The sequence below is a fragment of the Hydra viridissima genome, unplaced genomic scaffold (genome assembly GCF_058129835.1).
Source record: "Hydra viridissima isolate aposymbiotic clone 2 unplaced genomic scaffold, HvirCarnegie_v1 scaffold_5, whole genome shotgun sequence".
NCBI lineage: Eukaryota > Metazoa > Cnidaria > Hydrozoa > Anthoathecata > Hydridae > Hydra > Hydra viridissima.
In genome coordinates, this window is record NW_028324304.1 from 5,713,542 (window position 1) to 5,737,071 (window position 23,530).

At 33.4% G+C, this 23,530-nt stretch overlaps 2 protein-coding genes and 1 pseudogene across 2 annotated transcripts in view; all 3 read right to left on the reverse strand.

The window, feature by feature from the left end:
• Positions 1–23,530, reverse strand: part of LOC149888176 (uncharacterized) — a 154,664-nt gene that overhangs the window by 118,038 nt on the left and 13,096 nt on the right. The window lies entirely within an intron of this gene.
• On the reverse strand, positions 8,752–10,164 carry LOC149888190 (uncharacterized; annotated as a pseudogene).
• Positions 12,272–13,882, reverse strand: LOC149888191 (uncharacterized). The gene has a single exon (XM_090089026.1). The coding sequence runs from the start codon at positions 13,880–13,882 to the stop codon at positions 12,272–12,274; it is 1,611 nt and encodes a 536-aa protein (XP_089945152.1).

Below are 23,530 nucleotides of genomic sequence, written 5' to 3' on the forward strand. Positions count from 1 at the left end.
AGCGAGGGCGGTACTGTCCGTTCCAATTCCTTCCGTGGTTTCTGAATAAATCCCCACGTTAATTTCACCGTCTGTATGAATTCGAATAAAAACATTTCCAGGAACAGACATTCCATTAGTGACAGTTCCATAAAAAGTCAACCATAATCTTATTAAAACTCCAGGACCGCCATAATAGGTGAAGACAGTAGCAGCATCAGGAAGACCTGCAGCCACCGTTTGCGACTTTAAGCCTAAACTGGTAAATCCAGAACCTGGAACGAGTCCTGAAAAGTTGGATTTTTGCGACAAGACGTCTACGTAGCTTTTCATCTTGCGCGTTGGTGGGGTCTGTCACGTTAATCAATTTGTGAGAATTCAAATCTAGATCAGACGTGATGGTTCCAATTCCGCTCGATGAGGAATGAGTGTCGACATAATTTTTTGAGTCTGAATACAACGTGGGCTCAGCCAAATTGGTGAGTTTGTGTGCTGTCATGTTGATGTCTGTGTATGAAATATTATTATAAGCGACTTTGGTGTCTCCATAGGCTTTCGTGGCGGCGTCGTATTGGCTAGTAGGAGTGGCTAAGTTGATCAATTTGTGAGAATTCATGCCAATATCTTCCGTAATGGTGCTTGACCCGTCTGCTTTGATGCGCATGCTCGAACTGACGTCGACGTAATTTTTTGTAGCGGCATCGTGTAAGCCTGAAGGTTCGTTCAAATTAATCGTTTTGTGAAAATTTAAATCCAAGTCTGCTGTTCCTACTACCGTTCCAGTACCGCCTGTTACGTGATTGCCGACGTAATTTTTTGTGGCGGCGTCATGCGCGTTAGTCGATTCAGCCAAATTAATGATTTTGTGAGAGTTCCATGTCTGAAGTGATAGTGCTATTTCCATCCGTTCTCACATACAGCTCACTTGCTGTTACCAAATAAGGGTTGTATAAATACTTTCCCAATTCTGTCCTTCCAAACTTGTCAATCAATTTATCTATTGCAGATTTTTTTTTTTTTTACCAAAGGGTGTCAATGATGCTTTGAAAGTCCAATCCTTCGTCCATTTTCTTCAAGACGTAAAGACAAAAATGACCGCAATAAGACGTGTCTCCAAATTGAACTCTCTCGCTGTTATAAAGAACTGGACTTTTTAAATAATCGACGAGCTCCACAAGAGGGGCTTGGGCATAAGAATCAAAACTATATTTTTTATCGTCCTCTTTAAACCAACACACCCAATGAAATCCATTAGTCCTCAAATCTCCCGTATTCACAATACCGCATTCTTTTCTTCTTTACTTTTTTGGCAATTCGTCTCTTACAAAAACACCTCGAAAGTTTTTAATTTTTAACTGTTTAACAGCCTTTATCAATTAAAAGTTAGTTAAAGCCTCATTAGGTAAAATAATTCCTTCTACGTTGATCATTTTTAAATTCGTTTAAAATTTAAAAATCTTCTAAATCAGTCATGACGCTTTTAATAGGGCAAGTCTTAACAACCAATACTTCTGAAACACTCACTTGAATAGACTCTACCTTTGAACCAATAAACACTCCCTCAATTTTTAAAGAAGCAATCTTCTCGCAATTTTGACGAACAAACTCTAAAGGATTTTTATTCACTTCCATTTTACCTTCCTTCTTTGAATAAAACACTGAACTCACTTCTATGTCTGACCCTTTTTTCTTCGTAAACAATTTACCAAAAAGAATAGGAGAACTGCTTGGCTTTGATTTTAAAATAGACAAGTCTTCTGTTACTATCTTCTTCAATATTCCACCTTTTTTCAACAAAGGACTCAACTCTTTAACCTGCTCGCGAAGGTATTTTGATATTTTTTCAGTCACCTCTTCAAATTTACTCCCCTCTTCGCTCAGAAGAGACATTGAATAATCTTTCAACTCTTTAGTCTCCAAATTCAAACTCTTAAACACTCTAAGAGAATGTAAAACGGGAGTTCGCAATACAACTGGACCTTTACCTAAAGGATACTCATAATACAACGGAACCTTTTGAAACTGAATTGAATTTGTTGCTGAATGAATCTCTCCCACTGATAATTTACTCTCATCAAAATTCTCAACAGTTATATAATTCATCTTTTTATAAAGAAAAGAAAATTACTTATATCATTTTTCAAAACGTATCAATTCTTTATTATCCGCCCACGAGTTAAACGAATCTGGATATCCCAACCATTTAACTAACAACTTACTCTTTGTTTTGCGAATGATTCTTTTAAATTCTAAATATGTCTTCATTGGTCTTTTGCATTTCCTGCTCGTAAAAAAGTACCTTGAATTTCTTCCCCGTTAGCGTCAGCAATTTTATACGTAGGCGGATCTGTATACTGAACTTTTGACACTGTGAAAACCTCTTCAGTCCATCTCGGAGTATACCCTTTTTCAAAATTAGACTTCTTTTTAGCGATTCGCACTGTGCTACCCATGGAAAATTTCGGTTCTTATCTTTCAGTTTGCGTCTATCCATACAGATTCATCCAAACCTTATTCTTTTCTTCGCTAGCTTCAACTGATGTCATTTTGATGGAGGAGTGCTTTGTATTGTTGTAATTTTTCACCATTTCATCTAAAACGTCAATGTATTTATTAGTGTTGTTAGCTGAAAAATATTTAAACATTTTCTCTTTCATCGTTCTGTTCCATCGCTCAACGACGCAACTTTTTTCCTCGTTTTCAGTGGAATACAATTCCATTCCCAGCGCTTTCACATGCTTGTTATAAAATTCTTTTCCTTTGTTCACCCACATTTTGGTGCACTTTCTTTTTTCAAATATTTTTTTCAACGCTTCAGCCACATCAAGACCCGTTTTGCTTTTTAATGGAATATTCCATCCATACTTTGAAAACACGTCAATCACCATGAGCAAATATTTTACGCCGTTGTTGAATTTTGAAAACGATTGCATGTCTACCAAATCTGCAGCCCATATTTCATCGACATCGTTCACAATAACCCTTCTTCTTTTGAAATGATGAATTACCAGTTTGTGAAGCTCCTCTGCAAGCTGATCTGTCCATTTCAGACAACTCTCGGGAATTTTTTTTTTTAATTACCAACACCTAATCCGAATTTAGCTTTTGCTTTGATGATGGGAGTGATGAGTTTTCGCTCGCTCATCTCTTTTGACGTTGGGTTAGGAATAGAATTCATTTCTTCAAGCATCATTTGATTTGCCAAATTCCTATTTTGCCTGTCGTTAAAATATTTATAAGCCAAATCGTGGTGATACGCTGCATTGTCCACCCTATCCACTGGCTTGCTCCACTCTTGATACATGTCGGTTGAAGTCAATCTCTTATCCAAATTCGTGCCCGGACTTGCAAAGTTCATCCCGGGAATATGCATTTCTCCTGGAAACTTAGCGCATGGAAGCTTCACTTTGCTAGACAGTTTATTAATCGACTCTACCAAATCACCTCCTTTAGCCATCTTAACAAACTTACATTTAGTCGCTTCACAAGAATTACACGTTCCTTTCAGCATACTTCGATTATTTTTTGTCAACTCGTTTTTCATATGAACAGTTTCTGTTTCTCTTTTACACTTGACGCAATACATTTTTTAATACATAAAGAAAATTTTTTTATATATATAAAATGGAAGTGATTGATTTATCATGGAATATTGGTAAAACCAAAAGAAACAATAACAAGCTTTTACCTAGAAGCATTAGAGGTATCATTGTTGGAAAATCTGGATGCGGAAAAACAACTTTGTTGCTTAATTTACTGCTTGGACCGGGATGGCTCGATTATAACCGATTGCAAGTGTTTGGAAAATCCCTCTTTCAACCTGAATACAAAATACTTAAAAATTCCTTCGAAAAAAAATTGCCCAAAAAAATCATACTTGAACTTTTCAACATTCAAAACAAAATCGAAGAGCTTAATTCAAGTCCTGAATGCGTTATTGATGAAATTTCTAAAAATTGGGAAGGAAAAACAGAAATTGAATGCAAATTCTTTGAGACTGAAGAAGACGTTCCTGAACCCGAGTCTTTAGACTCTACTAAACATAATTTAATGATCTTTGACGACTTGCAACTCACCAAACAAAACAAATGCGAAAAATATTACATAAGAGGACGACATTCTAACGTGGACTGCTTTTACCTTGCTCAAAACTATTTCATGCTCCCCAGACAAACCATCAGAGAAAATGCAAGTTTTATTTGTCTCCTTCCGCAGCATTCAAAGAATATACACCATATTTATCTAGACCATGTTTCGAGTGATATGGAAAAAGAAGTATTTAAAATGTCCTGCAAGTACTGCTGGTCTCAACCTCATGGGTTTGCTGTCATTGATTTATCTTCTAAAAAGAATAAGGGAAAATACAGAAGCGGGTTTAGCAATTTTTATTTTCCAAACGTATAAAAAACATGTCTGGATTCTATTTCATCATTAAATCTAAAAAAGAAAACTCGACGGTAGATAGTAGCGTTATTAAAACCTACTTTGACGTACCCATTGATCTTGGAATTAATAAAAAGTATGAAATGGCCTTAGTCGGACTTGAGACTTATAGAAGCTATCCTAACATCACCTCTAAAAATAACGTTTTCAGATATAGCCCCAACTTAGGAACAAACAGTTATACCATCTAAATTGAAGAAGGCGCTTACGAAATTAACGAAATCAACGATTACTTGCAAAAAGAAATGAAAAAACAAGTTGGAACTTTATACATTTTCATATTATAAAACAAAAGATCAAACATTGCTTTCAAATCACCTGCATACTTTGTTCTTGCAATAAACATTTTTTCTTTTCTTTAAAAGTTATTTTATTTAAGTCAATTTCAAAAACTTGGATGGACTTTTACTCCCTTTTTTAATTTTAATTTAAAAATGTTTATTTAAAAAGTATTTAAGTCAATAATTACTCGGATAATAAGACACAAATCGACATCATGCGTCAGAATCGGCATCTCGATAGAGGTCGGCTTAAGTATGGAAAGGTATTGATGCGCTAGAATCGGCCATTCCCTACTACTCGAATAAAAATAGAATAGAACAATGTGACAATAGGGTGTATTGATTTTTTTTTTTTTTTTCAAATATTTATAAAGAGTAGTGAAAAAATGTATGTTTACGATTAGTTAACAACACTCTTGCGGAAAGTGTGGAGTTTTCCTCCACACTTCCATCCACATTAGTGTTTAATCTTCACTCCTACTCAGAAATGTGGACTTATTTTACACAGTTGTGGACTTTTTGTTTCTCCACAATAATGTGGACAATGTGTCACGAAATGACTATTAATTCGAACCTCTTGTCCCGAGAAAACCCTTTGGAGGTTTTAGAGTACACATATGTAGAATTACACTAGAGTTGGTTTTGAAATCTTTCATCATTGTCCGAGAAAGAAAAATCAGTTTAAAGTTTTTAATTTTATGCTTATTTAATAAGGTCAATAAAGTAAGAGTTTTTTTTTCTTTCTCAAAAAAACTGTCTATTTTGGTTATTTGTTTTACAAATAGTACATACAAAATATTTCAGCAAAAAAATAATTAACTAAAAAATTCCGGGAAAAACCTGCAAACAGTTTAGAAACCGTTTTAAAAGAACAAGGTGTGCGTCATTTTTCAAAATGCCTAACCAAGCAAAAACTCATGAAGACAACAGGAAAACTGTCTGTTTTCTCTGTATGAACAAAGCTAACAGGCAGCTGACTGATTTTATGATTAAACGCAGTCAAGAAATTTTGGGCCAAAGAATCAACTTTGAAGACCAAAGAGTACCAATTGGAATCTGTGAAAACTGTCGAGTAAGTCTCAGAAGAAAAGGTGAAGGGAGAGATGTCCAACTTCCTTCCTTGCCAGACTATCAAAACATAAAGATCCGTCCTGCAACAAGAGAATCGGCATGTGATTGCTTGATTTGTAGTGTGGGAAAAGCAAAATTCAGAAGCCCTCAGATAAGTGGAGCAACAAACACTGCCAGTCAGCTTATAGAACAGCCAATTGTTGAGAAAAGATGTTCAGCATGCTTTTCATTGATAGGAAGAGGCATCCCTCAAGTCTGTACTAAAGCAATGTTACGACAGAACTTACTCGAAGTTGCAGAAAAGGACAAAAAAGCAGCAGAAAGAGTGGCTGTTTCTGTAATTGCCAACAAAGTTCCTTCCCCTCATGGCACTGTCCGTCTCAATCAAGGAGTAGGAAGACCCTTTCCAGTAACTCCAGGTAAAAACTGTACTTTTTAAACAAAAAAAACTTTTGTCAAAGGGCATAGCAATAAAATATACACTATGAATTTCGGAAATGATACAATGGTAACTTTCTGTGGTTTTTTGCAGGTCCATCGCGACAAAGAGAATTATTTCCTTCATCTACACCCACCTTGACTGCACAACATCTAGTACAAGATCAAAACCAGATTGGTCTTTCAAATAGAGGAATGAATATGCTTGCTTCAACTCTAAACAAAGTAGTTCCACAGCGTGTTGTGGAGAAAAATTTCCGAGAAAAGTTTGAATCTCTTGGAAAGCAACTTTTTGACCTCTTTGTCACCTCAGAAATTACTGATACATCCAAAAGCACTAGCCAAGAGTCTAAACATTTATTGGTGTACTGCAATGAAATAGAGTCATTAAGAAACACTGTTGCTGAAGTCAGAGGCCCTCAGTCAGACCAGCTTATTAAGGTGGGGATAGATGGTGGAGGCGGGTTCATGAAAATTTCTTTTGGTATTATGAGCTTAGAAACACTAGATACTTCTCCTCCATCAAAGAAACCTCTCTTTAAAAATTTCAAAGACTCAGGAGTGAAGCGTCAACTTTTGGTGGCCATTGCAGAAAATGTCTCTGAAAACTATGACAATGTCAAACAAATCCTGGATAAACTGTGTTTAGAGAAAATGTCTTTTGTGTTGTCATGCGACATGAAGCTTGCTAACATAATTTGTGGCTTGCAATCTCACTCTAGTGCACACCCTTGCACCTGGTGTGACATTGAGTCAAAGAATCTTCATCACAGTGGTGAGCTTCGAACATTTGGCTCCATTCGTTCTGATTTTGAAGGCTTCCAAGCAGCCGGTGCCCAAACAAAAAAGACAAGGGACTTTCAAAATGTTGTTCACCAGCCAATAATAAGACTTTCTGATGATACTCTTGTCCTAGATTTTATTCCTCCTATGGAACTTCACCTTCTTATTGGTGTTGTGAACCACCTCTATAAGAACCTCTGTCAGGTTTGGCAAAATGCAGATGAGTGGCCAAAGATGATCAACATTCAACAACAAACTTTTCATGGAGGACAATTTGCTGGCCATGAGTGTAGAAAGCTTTTGAGAAATGTTGACTCACTTCAACAACTTGCAGAGAAGCATGCTTGCTTTTTGGCATTTCTATTTATTGAAACCCTCAGAAAATTTGATGCTGTTGTTCATGCCTGCTTTGGGAATACACTCCAACAGAACTACTGTGAGCTTATTGAAGAGTTTAAAGCTTCCTATCTCAACCTTCCAAACACAAGTGTTACCCCCATAGCACATGCTGTTTTCTTCCATGTGACACAGTTTATTGATCGCCACAACCACTCTCTGGGCATCTTTTCTGAGCAAACCACAGAGTCACTTCACCACAACTTCAGTCTTCATTGGCAACGTTTCAAGAGGCCAGCCATCCATCGGGATTATCCCAGGAATCTTCGAAACTGTTTGATCGAGTATAACAGTAAACATTTATTTTGATTTCTATTTGTGGAAGAGACATTTACAGTTATTAATTACATATGCTATGTAAGAGTTTAATAAAGGCTTGCTTCTTAATCAATTGAGTAGAATAATTTTGTATAAGTATCTAGAATCATTAATGTTTTTCACAGCTTGAATTTCAAAGCTGAAAGTAGAAAACTGTTTGTCTTTCAAGAATAGTTTGTATGTATTTTTTTTGGTTTTGCTTTGTTTAGAGTTGCAAACACATTATATGTTGAAGAAATTTATATGTTATAATAGAGAACAAGATTTTTTTAAAGAAATTATTTTTTTGTAAAATTTTTATTCTGAGCAATAAAATTAAAAACTTTGAACTGATTTTTCTTTCTCGGACGATGATGAAAGATTTTAAAACCAACTCTAGTGTTATTCTACACATGTGTACTCTCAAACCTCCAAAGGGTTTTCTCGGGACAAGAGGTTTGAATTAAAAGTCATTTCGTGACTGTGTGGAATTAATTCTGTTTTATAAGAGAACGGCTATTAAACTGCTTGTGGGTTTGCTCGACAAAAGTTTTTTTTTTATGCATTACTGTTTTTTTTTTTACGTATTTTTGTGATTTTTACACAATAATTTGCATTTCGTTCAATGAGTCGATATTTGCAAGTTTCTTTTAAGTCTTTTTTTACACATTATTTTGATTTTTATGCATTACTGTGTATTATGCATTTCAAGTTTCTATAAATATTTTGAAGATTTTTTAATATTTAAAACTTTTTACTACAGTATATCGTAATTTATTGATTTAAATTTTTTTTAGCATTACGGAATTTAAAAGATGGGTTAACATTTTAAAGTCATAATATTAAATTACTGTCCATTGAACTGAAACAATTAATACATTCAGATGATTACAAAAATCTAAAAACCGCAAATCTAAAAAGGCAAACAATTATAATCAATTATTAAATTAAAAAATAAATATAAATAGTTATCTCCAAATAAAAAATGAACCGATAAAAGATCTCATCAATTAAAAAACAAAACAAATAAGTTGTCTTTAAATCCAACTGGGACTTAAATTCATCATAAATTTCGAAGAAAAGTTATTTTGGTAAACAAATCAGCAACGGTTGCACTTTTTACAGTAATATTAAGTCCCATGACTTTCTCTAAAAAGCCATAAAAAAATCTTAATTCGGTCGGATATTCGACGGCGAAAACATAAAAAGACATAAATAAAAACTCTAATGCCTCCATAAAACAGCTGCAAAAAGCAAGTGATATAACTGTATTATCTGCTTTAATATAATATCCATTAGATATGCGCGACAGCATCGGTTGTTTGACTCCACGATCTTCCAGTGCTTTTAATGCACAGTCAATTGTATCATCCTGCAATATGTATAAAAATATTTTTTTACATGTTTCAGTAACAGATAATAATATTAGCAATGAAAATAAACTAAAAAACTGGAAACGAGTTCTTTAAAAACATTAGTTAACAAAAACAATACCTTGAAGTCAAAGAAAAGATTTTCCATGACCACATTTGGTAGCAAACGAGCCTTTTTAACTGATTTTTGTGGTGGGGTAGGAAGAAGCCAAACAAGACATTTAACAGCAAGCTCACTTTTCTTGTCTAACATTATATAAGAAAAAAGTGAAAAAAAGTTAGACTGATATTTATTTGCAAGATTTGCAACTTTTTCAAATAAAAAATATGAGCACAAAAAGATTTTTATAATTTTTTTATTCAGATAGAATATAATTTAAAATAGGGTTAAAAATAGTAAAACTTAAATATATTAGTAAAGCATAAATTAATTTAAAAGTTAAATTACCAGTTAAAAATTTTTAACTGATTTTGAACTGATTTAAACGATTTTCAGAAAATAAATATATTCGAACTAAAACCTATTACTCTGCTACTAAGTTTTCTAAATTTATTACAATTTTTAACTGGTAAAAGTTCATAATTTACCTTCATTTAATTCATTTGTTAAAGAAAACATTAGAGTATGCAATGACGGCTTTGATTTGGCATATTCCAAAATTTTAGGTTTTTATTTCTGCCACTCAACATGCAATCTTGTTTCTAAACAATTGCTACTTTGAAATTCTTTAAGAATCTAATAAGAGTATATATTTACACACACACACACATATACACAGAATAATTTTAATTATAATTTCATTATTTAATAAATAGTTTATAATTTCATTTTAATTTAACTGTTATTAGAAACAAAATAACTTATGTACTTTAAATATCAATATATAAGTTTTATTAAATAAATTTAAATATACTGATTCTGGCATGTCTAGTTGTCGCGGGTATTAGTTAACAATTTCCGTAATCGATGGGAACGATGTGTTAATCCATGATCGTCGATGGTTTCTTGTCATCTCCATGAGTTTATTTAGCTCTTCTTTGTTTTGAGCATTTGGTCGTTGTTCACGTAGTAATCGAATGGCACTTTCAATATCATCACTTGTTGTGAGACCTATTTTATTAGTAGCATGACTACCATAAAAAAAATTATTTAAATTTGAAACAAAGGGCTGACAACTATTATAATGACTTATTATCATCATTGTCATTTATTAAACGAAAGAACAGATCTAATATTTACCTATTTGATGGTAAATGTTTCCACAGTGTAGTTATATCTCTACAATCAGAACGCCTGCTACGAACAAAGTATTCCAACTTTCCACTAAACGATTTTCTATCAAAGAAGTATCCCTAAAGATAACACCAAAAATAACACACAAAGTTTAAAATAGCAGTTAATTAATAAACATATTACTCACATAGCCACTCACTGTTCCATCGTGTAAGATAGGAAAACAGTCAATAATTGACTTTGATAAGTCCTGCTTCTCAGTGACATTTGGACTGTCTTTTCTGAAATAAGGAAATAGAAACATTATTCTAACTAATTAAAATCCTATTAAATTTTTCATTATATTTATACTTACTGAGCACAGTTATTCATCAGATATCGCCCACAAACTTTTGTTAGAAATAACATTTCTGATTTTTCAATCGGCACTCCTGACTTCAACTTTTGTGTTAATAGCTTACCACAAATGTATTTGTTTATTTCTTCTGTGTATACTTCGTGTAAATTGGATCTGATGATGCTCATGCTCCTTACCTGCTCTTTTTTACTGAGTAAGCAGTCTTTGTAATCTTCGTGAGTGATGTATTTCTTCACCACATTTTTCTTTACCCTTTTGCATTTTTTGTAATCTTTTTCATGGAGTTTGTAAGAATACAACTTTGATCTGAGTCCAACAAATTCCTCAACCTGTTTCCCAGAAGTCTCATCTTTAAACATTCCAATGACCTTTTTGTTTGCACCTACCTTAAAACCAACATTGCTTATAGCTGGATGGTCTTTATCAAATTCGCTCGTGTCGAATTTGCTCCCTACCTCTTTCGAAATGTCTTTGTAAAAATCATCTGTATTGATTTCGTAAATCAACGAGTCTGTATCCGTCAGCAACAACTTTTCACGATCTGAATACATTTTCCTTATGTAATCATAATGAAATTCAAACATCAAATTTTTTCTCAAATCCATTATGCACATTCCCTAATAGATTGGCTTGTCATAAACTAATTTTGTTCTTTTCATGTGCACCGCTATCAAGTTTTCATCAAATATCGTGTGACTGTCATAATTCGGTTTAGAAGGCAATTTCATGGCTTCCTACTTTATGTCACCAGTCTCACGTCCACTCGTTTTTCAATATTTTCCATAGTTTTGCCAAACACTGAATTGTTCATCAGCTTGAAAAAATCCTTTTCAAATTTGTTCGTAGCTTTAGTTCTTAAATTTGTATTGAGATCAATGTACTCTTTCAACCAATCTCGCTCTTCAAACTTTACCCCTCTATGTATCTTTGCAATTTTTAATCCCAACCGCTCGTACAGTTTAAGATTCTTATAGTGGACGACATAATTCTTCTTATCGTTCAAGTTTGGTATGAGTTTGTCCACTTTGTCTATTGTCATTCTTTCAGGCACCAACGGATAGTCGTTGTGCTCATCATGAAGACTTTCCGGATAATCCAAATCCACTTCTAATATACACGACATTGATTTCAAATTCGAAAGCTCGCTTTCGCTCATCCACTCAAAATCGTGTGTGGGAAGAGGCTTGCTCATAGCCCATCCGTACAAGTTGTTAGTATCCAAGTATTGAATGTACGTCGACTCTTTTCTTTGATTGAACGAATCTCCCATGTATTTATTATTCAAAGTTCCTAGTCGGTTTGATATCATACTGATTCCTCCGCGTATCCCTTTCTTAATCATCAATATCATGTCAAAATCGCTCAACAGCTCTAATCTTATTTTTGTCATCTTTAGCGCAGCATCCCATGCCAATCCTGGAGATGTATAGTACCAAGCAGGATCTAGTTTGTAATTGTTCATGCAAACGTCTCTAAAATTCTCAAACACATCTGCTAGCATCAACACGTCTGACACATTTTATAAATCATGAAAATCTCTAAATGTCTTGCCATGAAACTCGTCCCATACCGTTTTGGCGTGTGAGTAGTTTTCATCGCTTATTCCTTCATCGTTGAGTTAAGAGAAGAATGATTCTTTTGGCGGTAATTGCGTTTCAGAGAGTTTATTCATCGAGTCCACCCAATCGTAAGGGTACACCCCTTTTCCAGAATAGTATCTTCTGATGTTCTTGTATTGGTCTTTTGTTAGATTTTTGGATAAACTTTCTAAACTGGAAGCCATGAATCTATAGCTGTCGATGAATCTCAACTCTCGTTTTACTTCAACCGTCTTACCCCCTTTAATAAACACTCCCACTTTGATCTCTTTAGTGAAGCTAATATACTTTTCCTCATTGTTGGGGATGCAGCTTAATTTTCCACCTGATAATTTCTTGATGAACAAATGACTGTCATAGCCTGACAAGTTGTGAAATACGACAGAGAAGAATTTAGGAGTTTTATATTTTGTATTGCAACTGTTATGAGCAGCACTTCTATACTTTCCTGTGATATGATAGTGATCGCGTACTCCATCATTTTCAAGATCTTCTCCACAAATGTGATAAACTGTTGCAGCATTGAAATCATCTTTGTCTTCAGTAGTATAGATCATCTTTTTTGGAACTTTAATCATCTCGTAAATCTCCTTAATGTCTTCTTCCAACCTCTCCACAAATATTTTGGCGACATCATCATTCTCACTACTTGCAGTAAACGTGACTGGGTTTCTTTTATAGACTTTTTCATCAAATGCTTTGATGAAATAGCAAAATGAACTTGGCGTATGCTTTTGGTACTGCTTAGTATAAGATTTGTGAGGATCAGGGATGCATGTGTTGATAGGAGTAATAAAACTCTCAAAATCGGCATACACCACAAACGGAACTCTCATTGATCTTTCTTTATGGTTAAACTGCATAGATGAATTCTTTTGAGGAATTTCAATTCTGACAGAACTGTGCTCGTTGCAATAGGTGATATGCTTGGATAGCGCTTCTTCGGAATTGAGTCCCTGCAAATAATTTCTGCAATAGTGAGTTTTGTGCTGATGATTTGATGATTGCAAAGATATGAGTCGACTCAAACTTTTAATTAAGCAATAATGATTTGTCTCTTCGTTTGAAATGAGAAGCAAATCGATTTGATGCTTTCGATCGCCATATTTGGATATCCTCAAATGGTAGATAGATTGATTTTCATAACTAAATACATTCACACTTATGCCTTCATTATTTTTCTCAAACTTTTTGATTTGATGAAGTGACACTGGAAATTCTATCCCTTCCCAATTCAGCTCTTTCAACTTTTCAATCAGATCTTCATCCACTCTCTCTTGGTTTTTAGGTCTCATGTTCAAAGCCCTTGCCACACACCATTTGAAATATTCGTTGTCTTTGTTGATCATGTTGATGATCGCCTTTTTGCTCGATTGAAAAGGGTCTAGAGGTATATAAGACCTTGCACTAATGGGGTTGTAATCAATTATGTTTATATCCATCTTCACGATGGTTGAAATTCTGCAATTAGATCCCATCTTGTTGTACTTTGTCATGTTCTCCATGATTGTTTCTTTGGCTCTGTTATACAACTCTCCCAAATCCGTCGCCTCTAACACAATTCCACAGTTGGACGAAAAAGGAACAATTCGAGTTGTTGACTCTCCAGTTGTAATGCTAGCGCATTCCATCTTATACGTCAAAACAATGTACACTTTTTTATTTCTATTTGCTCTCAGTATTCTTATTGCTCTGTCTGTCGCCAGATTTAAAAAATAAGAGACGTCTTGATGATTTCCTTTGACTTGATGTAAAAATTGCTTAGCTACACGCTCTACAGCATGATTCGTCAATTTAAACTCAATCAGATTTTTTTTGTACACTGTTTCTTTTACAAGCGATTTAAGATATTTTTATTTTCATTTCGCTTCCTACATCACTCACTTTTTTCTTCACCATCTCTGGGATGAATGGCTTTACCCATTCTACAACATCGCCATATCTGTTGACGACGTACGACGATACATTTCTTATAGCCGTCGTCAACCTTGAAAATAGTCCAGGAGTAGCAGGTGCTAAAACAGGTGATGAAGCTGATGATGGAATGGGTTCGTCAAGGATATGTCGTGCCGGTCTCTGAGCAGGAACCGGTCTTTGAACAACAGGTCTCGGAGCAGGAATAGGTCTTTGAATCATCCATGAAAGTATACTCCTTAGAGAGGATGTATTGTTTAATACTCTAACGAGATCATCCTTACGCATTTTGTAGATGTTCTTTATTCTTTTCTCTTTTGCCATTTCTCGCAACTCTTTGACAGTTTTATTTTCCATTTTTTATAGCGCAAGATTTTGTTAATGTCATTTTCAATTTTTTAACTTTCTCTTGTTAATAATTTTTAATTCTCTTTATGCGTTTTTTGCTTTTTTTAGCTTTTCAGAATTTAATATCTCTATTTTAAATCCATTATCCACCTTTCCATCTCGACTCTCTAAATACTGCCAACCGTGCCTTGTTCCTCTAATCGCTTTGTACAAAGAGTTGTATTCAATCACTTTCCCTGTTTCAGTGTTTGTCAGTCTTACAGTCACAGGCTTTTTTCTAATCAGCCTAAGCCTTTCATACTTGGGGTTAATTGTTTTTTCTTGTTTTACATTTTCATTTTCAACACCAGTTAAAGTCTGTTTGTCCAAATGGAATAGTCTGCCTTTCACACCTGTTTGCTTTAAATGCTATTGGAATAGACAGCTTTTCATGCATCAAATTTAAAAATTTGTTTCTCACAACAATATCTAATTCAAGTCTAGGCATTTAAAGTCTAAATTTTTTAATATCAATCATTCCTGAACCAACACTCTCAGCTCTATAGATGGCATCATCATATACTTTCTTTGTAAATTTAAGTTTGTCTCTAAAACCATAAACAGTTTTATCATAGGTTTCGCAAAATCCAAAAATGTGCTTCAAAGGTATTCTAAATGAAAAAGCTCCAATAGATGTAGTATCTGCAAACAAGTGATCACGTCTGACATTGAATCCTGAATTTCCAACACCATTTGATATGTCCTTATACCACATCTGTTTCAAACCATCTGCTAACTGAAATCCATATGGGTATTTTAATAATCCGAGCATTGTTGTTCCTTGACCTGGATAGTTCATTCTTTCTATTTGTTGACCTTATAATTCATAAGTTACCTCGCTAAACAAGAACATAATTGCATTATTTACTAAAGCTATATTATCTGTAGCTGTAACATTTGAGATTGATTGTCAGTCTGTAAACACAATACCTCTGATGGTACTGTGTTTACAGACTGACAATCAATCTCAAATGTTATTAAGGTTGAAGAATTTAAATCAATATTCGTTGGAAGATTCTCAAAAAAATCAACTTTTTCAATCCTAGTGTCATACTCTGGCTCTTCTTTAATTCTTAATCTGTCTGTGTTCATAATTTTTTTTATATAAAAATAAAAAAAATTTAAACTGTTTTTAAAAAATTTTTATGCAATCCTCAGTGCATTTCCCATTCTTATATTCTTTTTAGTCATTTTCTTTCTACCTATAGACGACCCAAATAATTTTTTATGCAAATCATCCTTAGGATTTGAACTCACTCCATTCACAATGTTATTCATAAGATCAGCATTTTTTTGGCTCATATCTTTATCCGGCGTAACTGTTCCAGTCATAGAGTATATTATTTCTATCGCTTTGTCAATGGCTATGTCTTTAGCAGTGGGTATGCCAGCTAATGCAAGCTCTTTTCCTGCTGATTTTGCAGCAGTTACCGCTTCTCTTCCAATATCACTTGTTGCTATTTTGTTAATTAAAGCTAGTGATGCTCTAGACGCCTTCATTGCTGCTGCTCTTCTCAAAAAGTTCTTAATAGTATCCATAATACCTCCTCCTCCAATAATGTTCTTTTTTTGTATCTTCTGTTGTTAATGATTAGCATTTTTATAAATAGTATAGTTTTTTTTAAATATCAACATATCTTTACAATGATTTATACTCGTCTTTATCAATGAAAAGTTGCCTAAACAGCTCATCGCATATAGCAACCGCTTTGTTTCTAGATGCAACATTTCCAGCATGCCAAGCAGCTATGCTCAGTTCAAGCCTTTGCACTAGAGCATTAGGGTCGCTTGAAAGTATAATTACTCCATGACCTTTTTTTCCCTTAGTTTTTAATTTATAATTTTCCCAAATAGGTGCTAATATATTTACGTACTTTCAGCTTCTAGACGCTTGAGGTTTGTTTGGATTAGCAGCAGAACCAATAGCTTCAGTATCTATAAGTATTTTTTCGTAATTTTGAAGATCTTCTTCTGTATACTTTTCAGGTTTAAATCTCGTAACAAGCTCCCAAAGACCTTTTGCTCCAATATACCTGTCTTCACCAATAATAATATCATTATTGTCTATAGTTATCAAATCTTTTCCAATATTCATTTTGCCATCTTTTGCATGCACTCCAAATGCTCTGTCTGAAGTCGCTTTATTAGATGCGTAATTGGATAGATAGTGGAACGCAATATCACCTATATTCATTCTTCCATTAGTAATCTCCTTTACAGGCTCTGCATTGTACTGTAAAGATAGTTGGTTGCTATCAACAACTCTATCGGCTATGCTCTTTAGCTCGTTTTTAACCTTTTCATTGCATTCAATTAGAGACTTATAAAACTTACTCAAATCAGTCTGAAAATTTGCATTTGAAACGCTTCTATTGAGGCTATAATATTTCTCTATAATATTTCTAACAATCTCATCCCTCTTATTCGGGTCTTGTATTTTAAAAAAAAGACATTTTTTTTATAATACAACAAAAAATTTAAAACAAAAACGTTGATTAGATTGCGTTTATGTTAAAATCATTTTTTAAACATGTTATTAAATGCATTTATTGCATCCTCCCTACCCTTTTTTATTAAAGATTCTTTAGTTATATCATCAATACTGCTTTTAGTTTTTGTTCTTATTTTATTCATCATGGGTTTAAACTTTTGAAGCTCACTTAGAATCAGTTCATACTCTGAATCGCTAACAGCACCATCTATTAAAGATTTTGAAATTAATCATTATTAATTTAAAAAAACCCTGCTCCTAACGCAACACCCTCACATACAATCACCACTGGAGCAGCAACAATGGTGGTTAAAAATCCAATTCCTATAGTCCCAAGGGCTAAGCATAATACTTGCATCGAGCTATCTACAGAGGAGATGATTCTAACAGCTCGATGGTACTTTTTGCTTAGCGTTATTCTCTTCTCTTTCTCAGATTCAGTCTCTTTTTGTATCTCGCTTATTTTTTGAAGACGATAATGATGTCCATCTTCTATTGGAGATGATGGAAGAACTGGATAAATTTTGCTGTTTAATATTTCCATTTTACTAATAAAAGATTTATTTTAATAGAAATCAATGTAATTAATTTTACATAATTTATCTCCCTTTTTTACTAACACATCGTTAATGCATCGTTGATCCATTAATATATCATCTACAGACTCTGTGATCATAATATCGTTTTTATAATAATTAAAACTTTCACTAATTTTATTCATCAAAGTAACAATGACAACTCCTCTACTTAATTTCAATCCAAACTGATAATGAGATTCTCGTACGTGAAAGGGCGCTAAATTTTATATCTTTCTGAACAAAAATTTCATGCTGACCGTTTATATTAAAATAGGTTGGATGATCTAATTTTTATTTAACTACAATAATATCCGAATATAATTTATTTTTTGAATCCAACTCTGGAATTTTTCTATCCAAATTGGAGTTATGAATCTCATACCCATTTTTAAATAACTTGTGAGGAGCATTCATTTTATAATGAAAAATGACCCTAATCCAGCCAATAAACCAGTTGTTAATGCAGGAACTACTTTTGTAGCTAATGTACTACCAAGCATTCCCAACAAAAGAAGTAATGCACCAATAAATCCTCCTTTCACTTTTGAGTTGTATTCTACCTGGGTCTTACTCATCTTAATGGTTATACCTACTCCTCTATGACGAGCATCCATTATTCTATGTACTGCGTCTCAGTCACGAACAATACATCGTTACTCTCTAAATCATCTCTTGAAAGCCTTATACTTACAGGCTTGCCTTCCAACATTTAATTTTTTATTTTATCAGTCTGCCTTTTAGACACACTCACTTTTACACTCACATATTGACTCATTTTTATATGTAAAAAAATATTTATTTCATTTCACCTCTCTTACAAGATACCTTATTGTAATTTCCTCACCCCTAAAATCCACTAGCTTACCACTTTGATCAATAATACGAGTTATAATTGTAGATATCTCACTTAATTTTACAGGAAGATAAAACAAATGAGTCGGTCTCTCTATAATTTTATAACCAGGACCTACGGATGGATAGAATGAGTAAATGCAATTCAATTGAGATCCATTAATAAAGGATGAACTAATCACATTGTTAACTATTCTAATAGTATTTACACTTGATATTCTAACAATATTGTCAGAGTCATACTCAGCATTTGAATTCAACTGTCTTTCAGTAAATCCCAAAACTGACGCTTTTCACATTCAAGTCTAACAAATAGTTTACACCCAGCTCAATGGTTACTTTTAAAGTATTCAAATTAGCTCCTATTTTAATGTTATCAGGAGAATAACTAATTTTATTTCCAGCAACATAACTTTCACTTTGAGATGCATAATATTTTATTGTGCTTGATACAGACTTCAGCAAGTAATCATTTATATCTTTTATATCATAAATACCCTCTGGAATGGCTATAGTTTCCCAATTAGCTCCATTATTCGTACTATACCTAAAAGAATTGTTTTTGATGGTAATATTTGGAAAGCTGTTATACGTTTTAAGCCCAAGAGAAGCCATTTCTTACTTTTTTCCTTGATCAAAAAAGATTTTATCCAAAAAATATGTTGTTATCACATTTGAATTTCCATCCACAAATTTTATTACAAATCCTGACATTTTTTATATAATTAGATTTTTTTTTTAAATCACTTAGGAATATAAAAAGTGTCAATGCCGCTTCTATATTTGCCATAATCCTTTTTAGAGGATAAATCAATCACTGCAGATCCGTGAGGATCAGACTAACAACTCTTACAAAAACTTTTAAACTCTTCTTTTTTCATATCACTAGAAACATGATCTCTATAAATATGATTCACATTCTTAGAATCCTGAGGAAACAAACAAATAAAGTTTGTATTTTCTCTGTTCATCTGTCTAGGAAGCAAAAAATAATTTTGCGCTAAATAGAAACAATCTAGATTTGAATGTCTTCCTCTTATATAATAACTTTCACACTTGTTTTGCTTTGTTAATTGTAAATCATCAAATATCATCAAATTGTTCTTATTCACATCAAGATCTTCAGGATCTGGTACGTCATCAGCCATTTCAAAAAACTTACACTCCATTTCTGCTTTGTCACTCCAATTTTTTGAAATATCTTCAATGACTGATTCAGGGTTTACATTTGATTTCTCTATCTCACCTTGAGCCTTGAACAGTTTAAGAATAAGCTCTTTTGGAAATTTTTTCTCGAAAGATTACTTCAGCACTTTATTCTCTGGTTGAAAAAGAGATTTTCCAAAAACTTGCAAATTATTATAGTCCAACCATCCTGGTCTTAATAACAGATTTAATAACAATGTCGTTTTTCCACATCCAGACTTTCCAACAATGATACCTCGTATACTTCTAGGTAATAACTTGTTATTATTCTTTTTACTCTTACCTATACTCCATGACAAATCGATAATGTCCATTTTTTATTTAAAAAAAAAATTTTTAATATAAAAAACATGTTCTGCGTTAAATGCAAAAGAAAAATAGATACTCTTCACTTACAAAATGCTGTAAGCAAAAACGACAGAAATATGCTCAAAGGAACTTGCTCCGTCTGCGGAACAACCAAAACAAATTTGTGTCATCTACTTCGCACAGATCAAAAAAAGGAGGCGACTTGGTCAACTCCATCAACAAAATATCCAGCAAAATCAAACTTCCTTGGGCAAAGTTCCCTGGAGAAATGCACCTTCCTGGTATGAACTTTGCCGGTCATGGCACCAGTTTAGACGCAAGGCTCACTTCCACTGATGCCTCTCAAGATTGGAGCAAACCTGCTGACAGGGTAGATAATGCTGCATATCATCATGATCTCGCCTATAAATATTTTAACGACCGCCAAAAATAGAAATTTAGCAGATCATACATTGATTGAAGAAATGGACTCCATGCAAAACCCCACTCAGAGAGAAATAAACGAAAGAAAAATTATCAAGCCCATTATTAACGCCAAAGCCAAGTTTGGTCTGGGTGTGAAAAAAAACTACCGTCAGGAAAAAATGACAAGAACCTGAAATAGACCGATCAACTTGCAAACGAACTTCATAAACCAGTGGTACATCATTTCAGAAAAAGAAAAGTGATTGTCAATGAGATTGATGAAATATGGGCTGTTGATTTAGTCGACATGCAATCTTTTTCAAAATTCAATAACGGTATAAAATACTTACTCATGGTCATAGATGTATTTTCAAAGTACGGATGGATTGTTCCGTTAAAAAGTAAAACTGGAATTGATGTGGCTGACGCTCTAAGTAAAATATTCAAAGAAAGAAGGTCTGCTAAAATGTAGGTGGATAAGTGAAAAGAATTTTATAATAAGCATGTAAAAGCGTTGGGCGTGCAATTATACTCTATTGAAAATGAAGAAAAAAGCTGTTTCGTTGAACGATGGAATAGAACGATGAAAGAAAAAATTTTCAAATACTTTTCTGCGAATAACACTAAAAAGTATATTGACATTTCAGATGAACTGGTAAAGAACTACAACAACACCTAACACTCTTCCATTAAAATGACTCCAGTTGAAGCTAATGATAAAAAGAATAAGAATAGGGTCTGGTTTAATTTATACGGATCCAAAGGATATGAAAGAGCTAACCCAAAATTTTCTATGGGTGACAAAGTGAGGATCTTAAAAAGAAATCCAATTTTGAAAAAGGTTACACACCTAGATGGACTGAGGAGGTTTTTACTGTATCACAGATTCAGTACACAGACCCGCCCACGTATAAAATAACTGACCATCATGGTGAAGAAATACAAGCCACTTTTTATGAACAGGAAATGAAAAAAGCGAATCAAGACATAATTAGAATTGAAAAAGTGATTCGTTAACAAAAAAAACAAATCATTTGTCAAGTGGTACGGCTATCCCGAGTCGTTCACCTCGTGGGTGGATAATAAAGAACCGATCCGTTTGCAAAATTAAAACGCTTCAGCGCACGCACGCATGATAAGAAAAAATTGAATTAAATAAATTTTTTTCTTATAAAAAAGATGGAATCAGATAATTTTTATAACATTTTAATTGAAAGCGTTAACGATGCTATGGATGAATTTAATTCAAATGAAGATTTAACAAGTTTTAGAAATAATGAAGTTCTTGAAATATTAGATTGCCAAATTATTTGTAAATTTAAAAATTTAAATAAGGAATGTAAAATTAAACGCTTAAGCTCACACACATTTACGCATGATGTTAACGATGATGAGTATGAGAAAGAACTAAAGTAAATTCACGGCGAGAAGAAAACGCGGCGCGCCGCGTTTCCTTCTCGCCGTCTTCTGTTTCATGTTCTTACCACCGCGGTGGTAAGAACATGAAACGGATAAAACAACGTCATGATTAGAAAAGTTAAAAAATATAAAAAAATTTTTACTTTTTCTATTCATTACGATGTCAAGAATCATCCACGGACGCTTATGGTTGATGAGCCAGAATCGGAAACGACACAAAAGTTGAAATGGTAGCATATGGCAAAAAATAACTTATGGTTCGTGAGCTTGTGCTGGAAACCGGAACGGAATAAAAAGTTTATGGTTCACTTATGGTTGATGAGCCAGAATCGGCAATCCCTAGTAGACGCAACAAATATTTTTTGATCCTCAATTAAAAAAATTGTTAGAAAAGAGTTTTTGAAGCTACAATTTTATTTTTACTTAAAAAAACTCTTTTCAAATAATAACTTATTGTTAATTTTATTTGCACAGCATGCTATATATACACTGCAAGGAATTACTTCTGTCATAACACTCTCAACTCTAGAGCGATTGGCTTATTCGCGACCAAGCTAAATCAAGAACCACGAGAAATCACATCAAGGTCATTGACAATCAAAAGCCTTTATAATGATTCCTGAGGGATTGCATCGAAAGATTTATTTTCAGCAGAAAATTTATTATTCTCTGTTAAAAATGTAAGTGCTAGCTTTTTAAGACAACATTTAAAGAGAAGAGTCCCTTTTTTTTAACCAAAAGTATGAACAGTATTGATTTTATGAAAATTTAAACGGTCAACGAAGCACAAGTAATGGAAAGAAAAATTGACATTTTTTAAGACTGTTGGTATATTATATACCCATTGAAAACCGACGCATTCAGTGTTGCCTTTTCAGCAGATTGACTTACGTTAGAGGGCAATACAACTTCTAGAACTCAAACTAAATATCTTATTTAGCATCAAATCTGACTTTAATTCTTAACTTAAGGCTAAGAATAGTTAAAGGAATAAAGTTAATTTCATTATGAGAAATGGCTCACATCCTCGCTTTTTATTGGTTAAACAAATTAGTTGAGCTGCTTAAACAAAAACAAAAAAAAAAATATTGAATTGTTCTACGTTATTTCTGAAAAGAAAAAAATAAACTCTTTTCTTAATTTCAAAAAAATACGTTGATTAGAACAAACTGAATGTAAATTAAAAAGTCCTCATATAACTAATTCAAAGCATTTTTACTTAAACAAAAAACACACCAAAAAATCTTTATCGTCTCATAAAAGGGGAAAAAATGTTTTGATATATTTTGTCGCTTTTTATTTAATGTGTTAGAATTACCATTAAAATACACAGCAAAAAGATAAGATAACGCTTTTAATCTTTATTAAATAGAAGCCATTTATAAAGGTTGTTAAAAAAAAAATGCTCCAAAAATTGCGTGAAAATTATTAAAATAATGACACTCGAATGTCTGTATTGCTAGGACTCGCGGTCGCACCGATAAACAAAGTCAGAAGAAGATGCTCAGTGGGACGGTGCATGCCAAAATACCCTAAGATCATTGTCAACATTACTTGCTAAGACTTTAAATGATTGATACATTCTTTAGCAGAAATATTTGTTAAACAAATATAAAATATTAATTAAAATATTATTTTATCTGGTTATTAGCAGTTCTTTTGATTTTTTCATATTTCGCCGTTCCCACGCCGTTCCCACAAATCATGTTTACAATGTA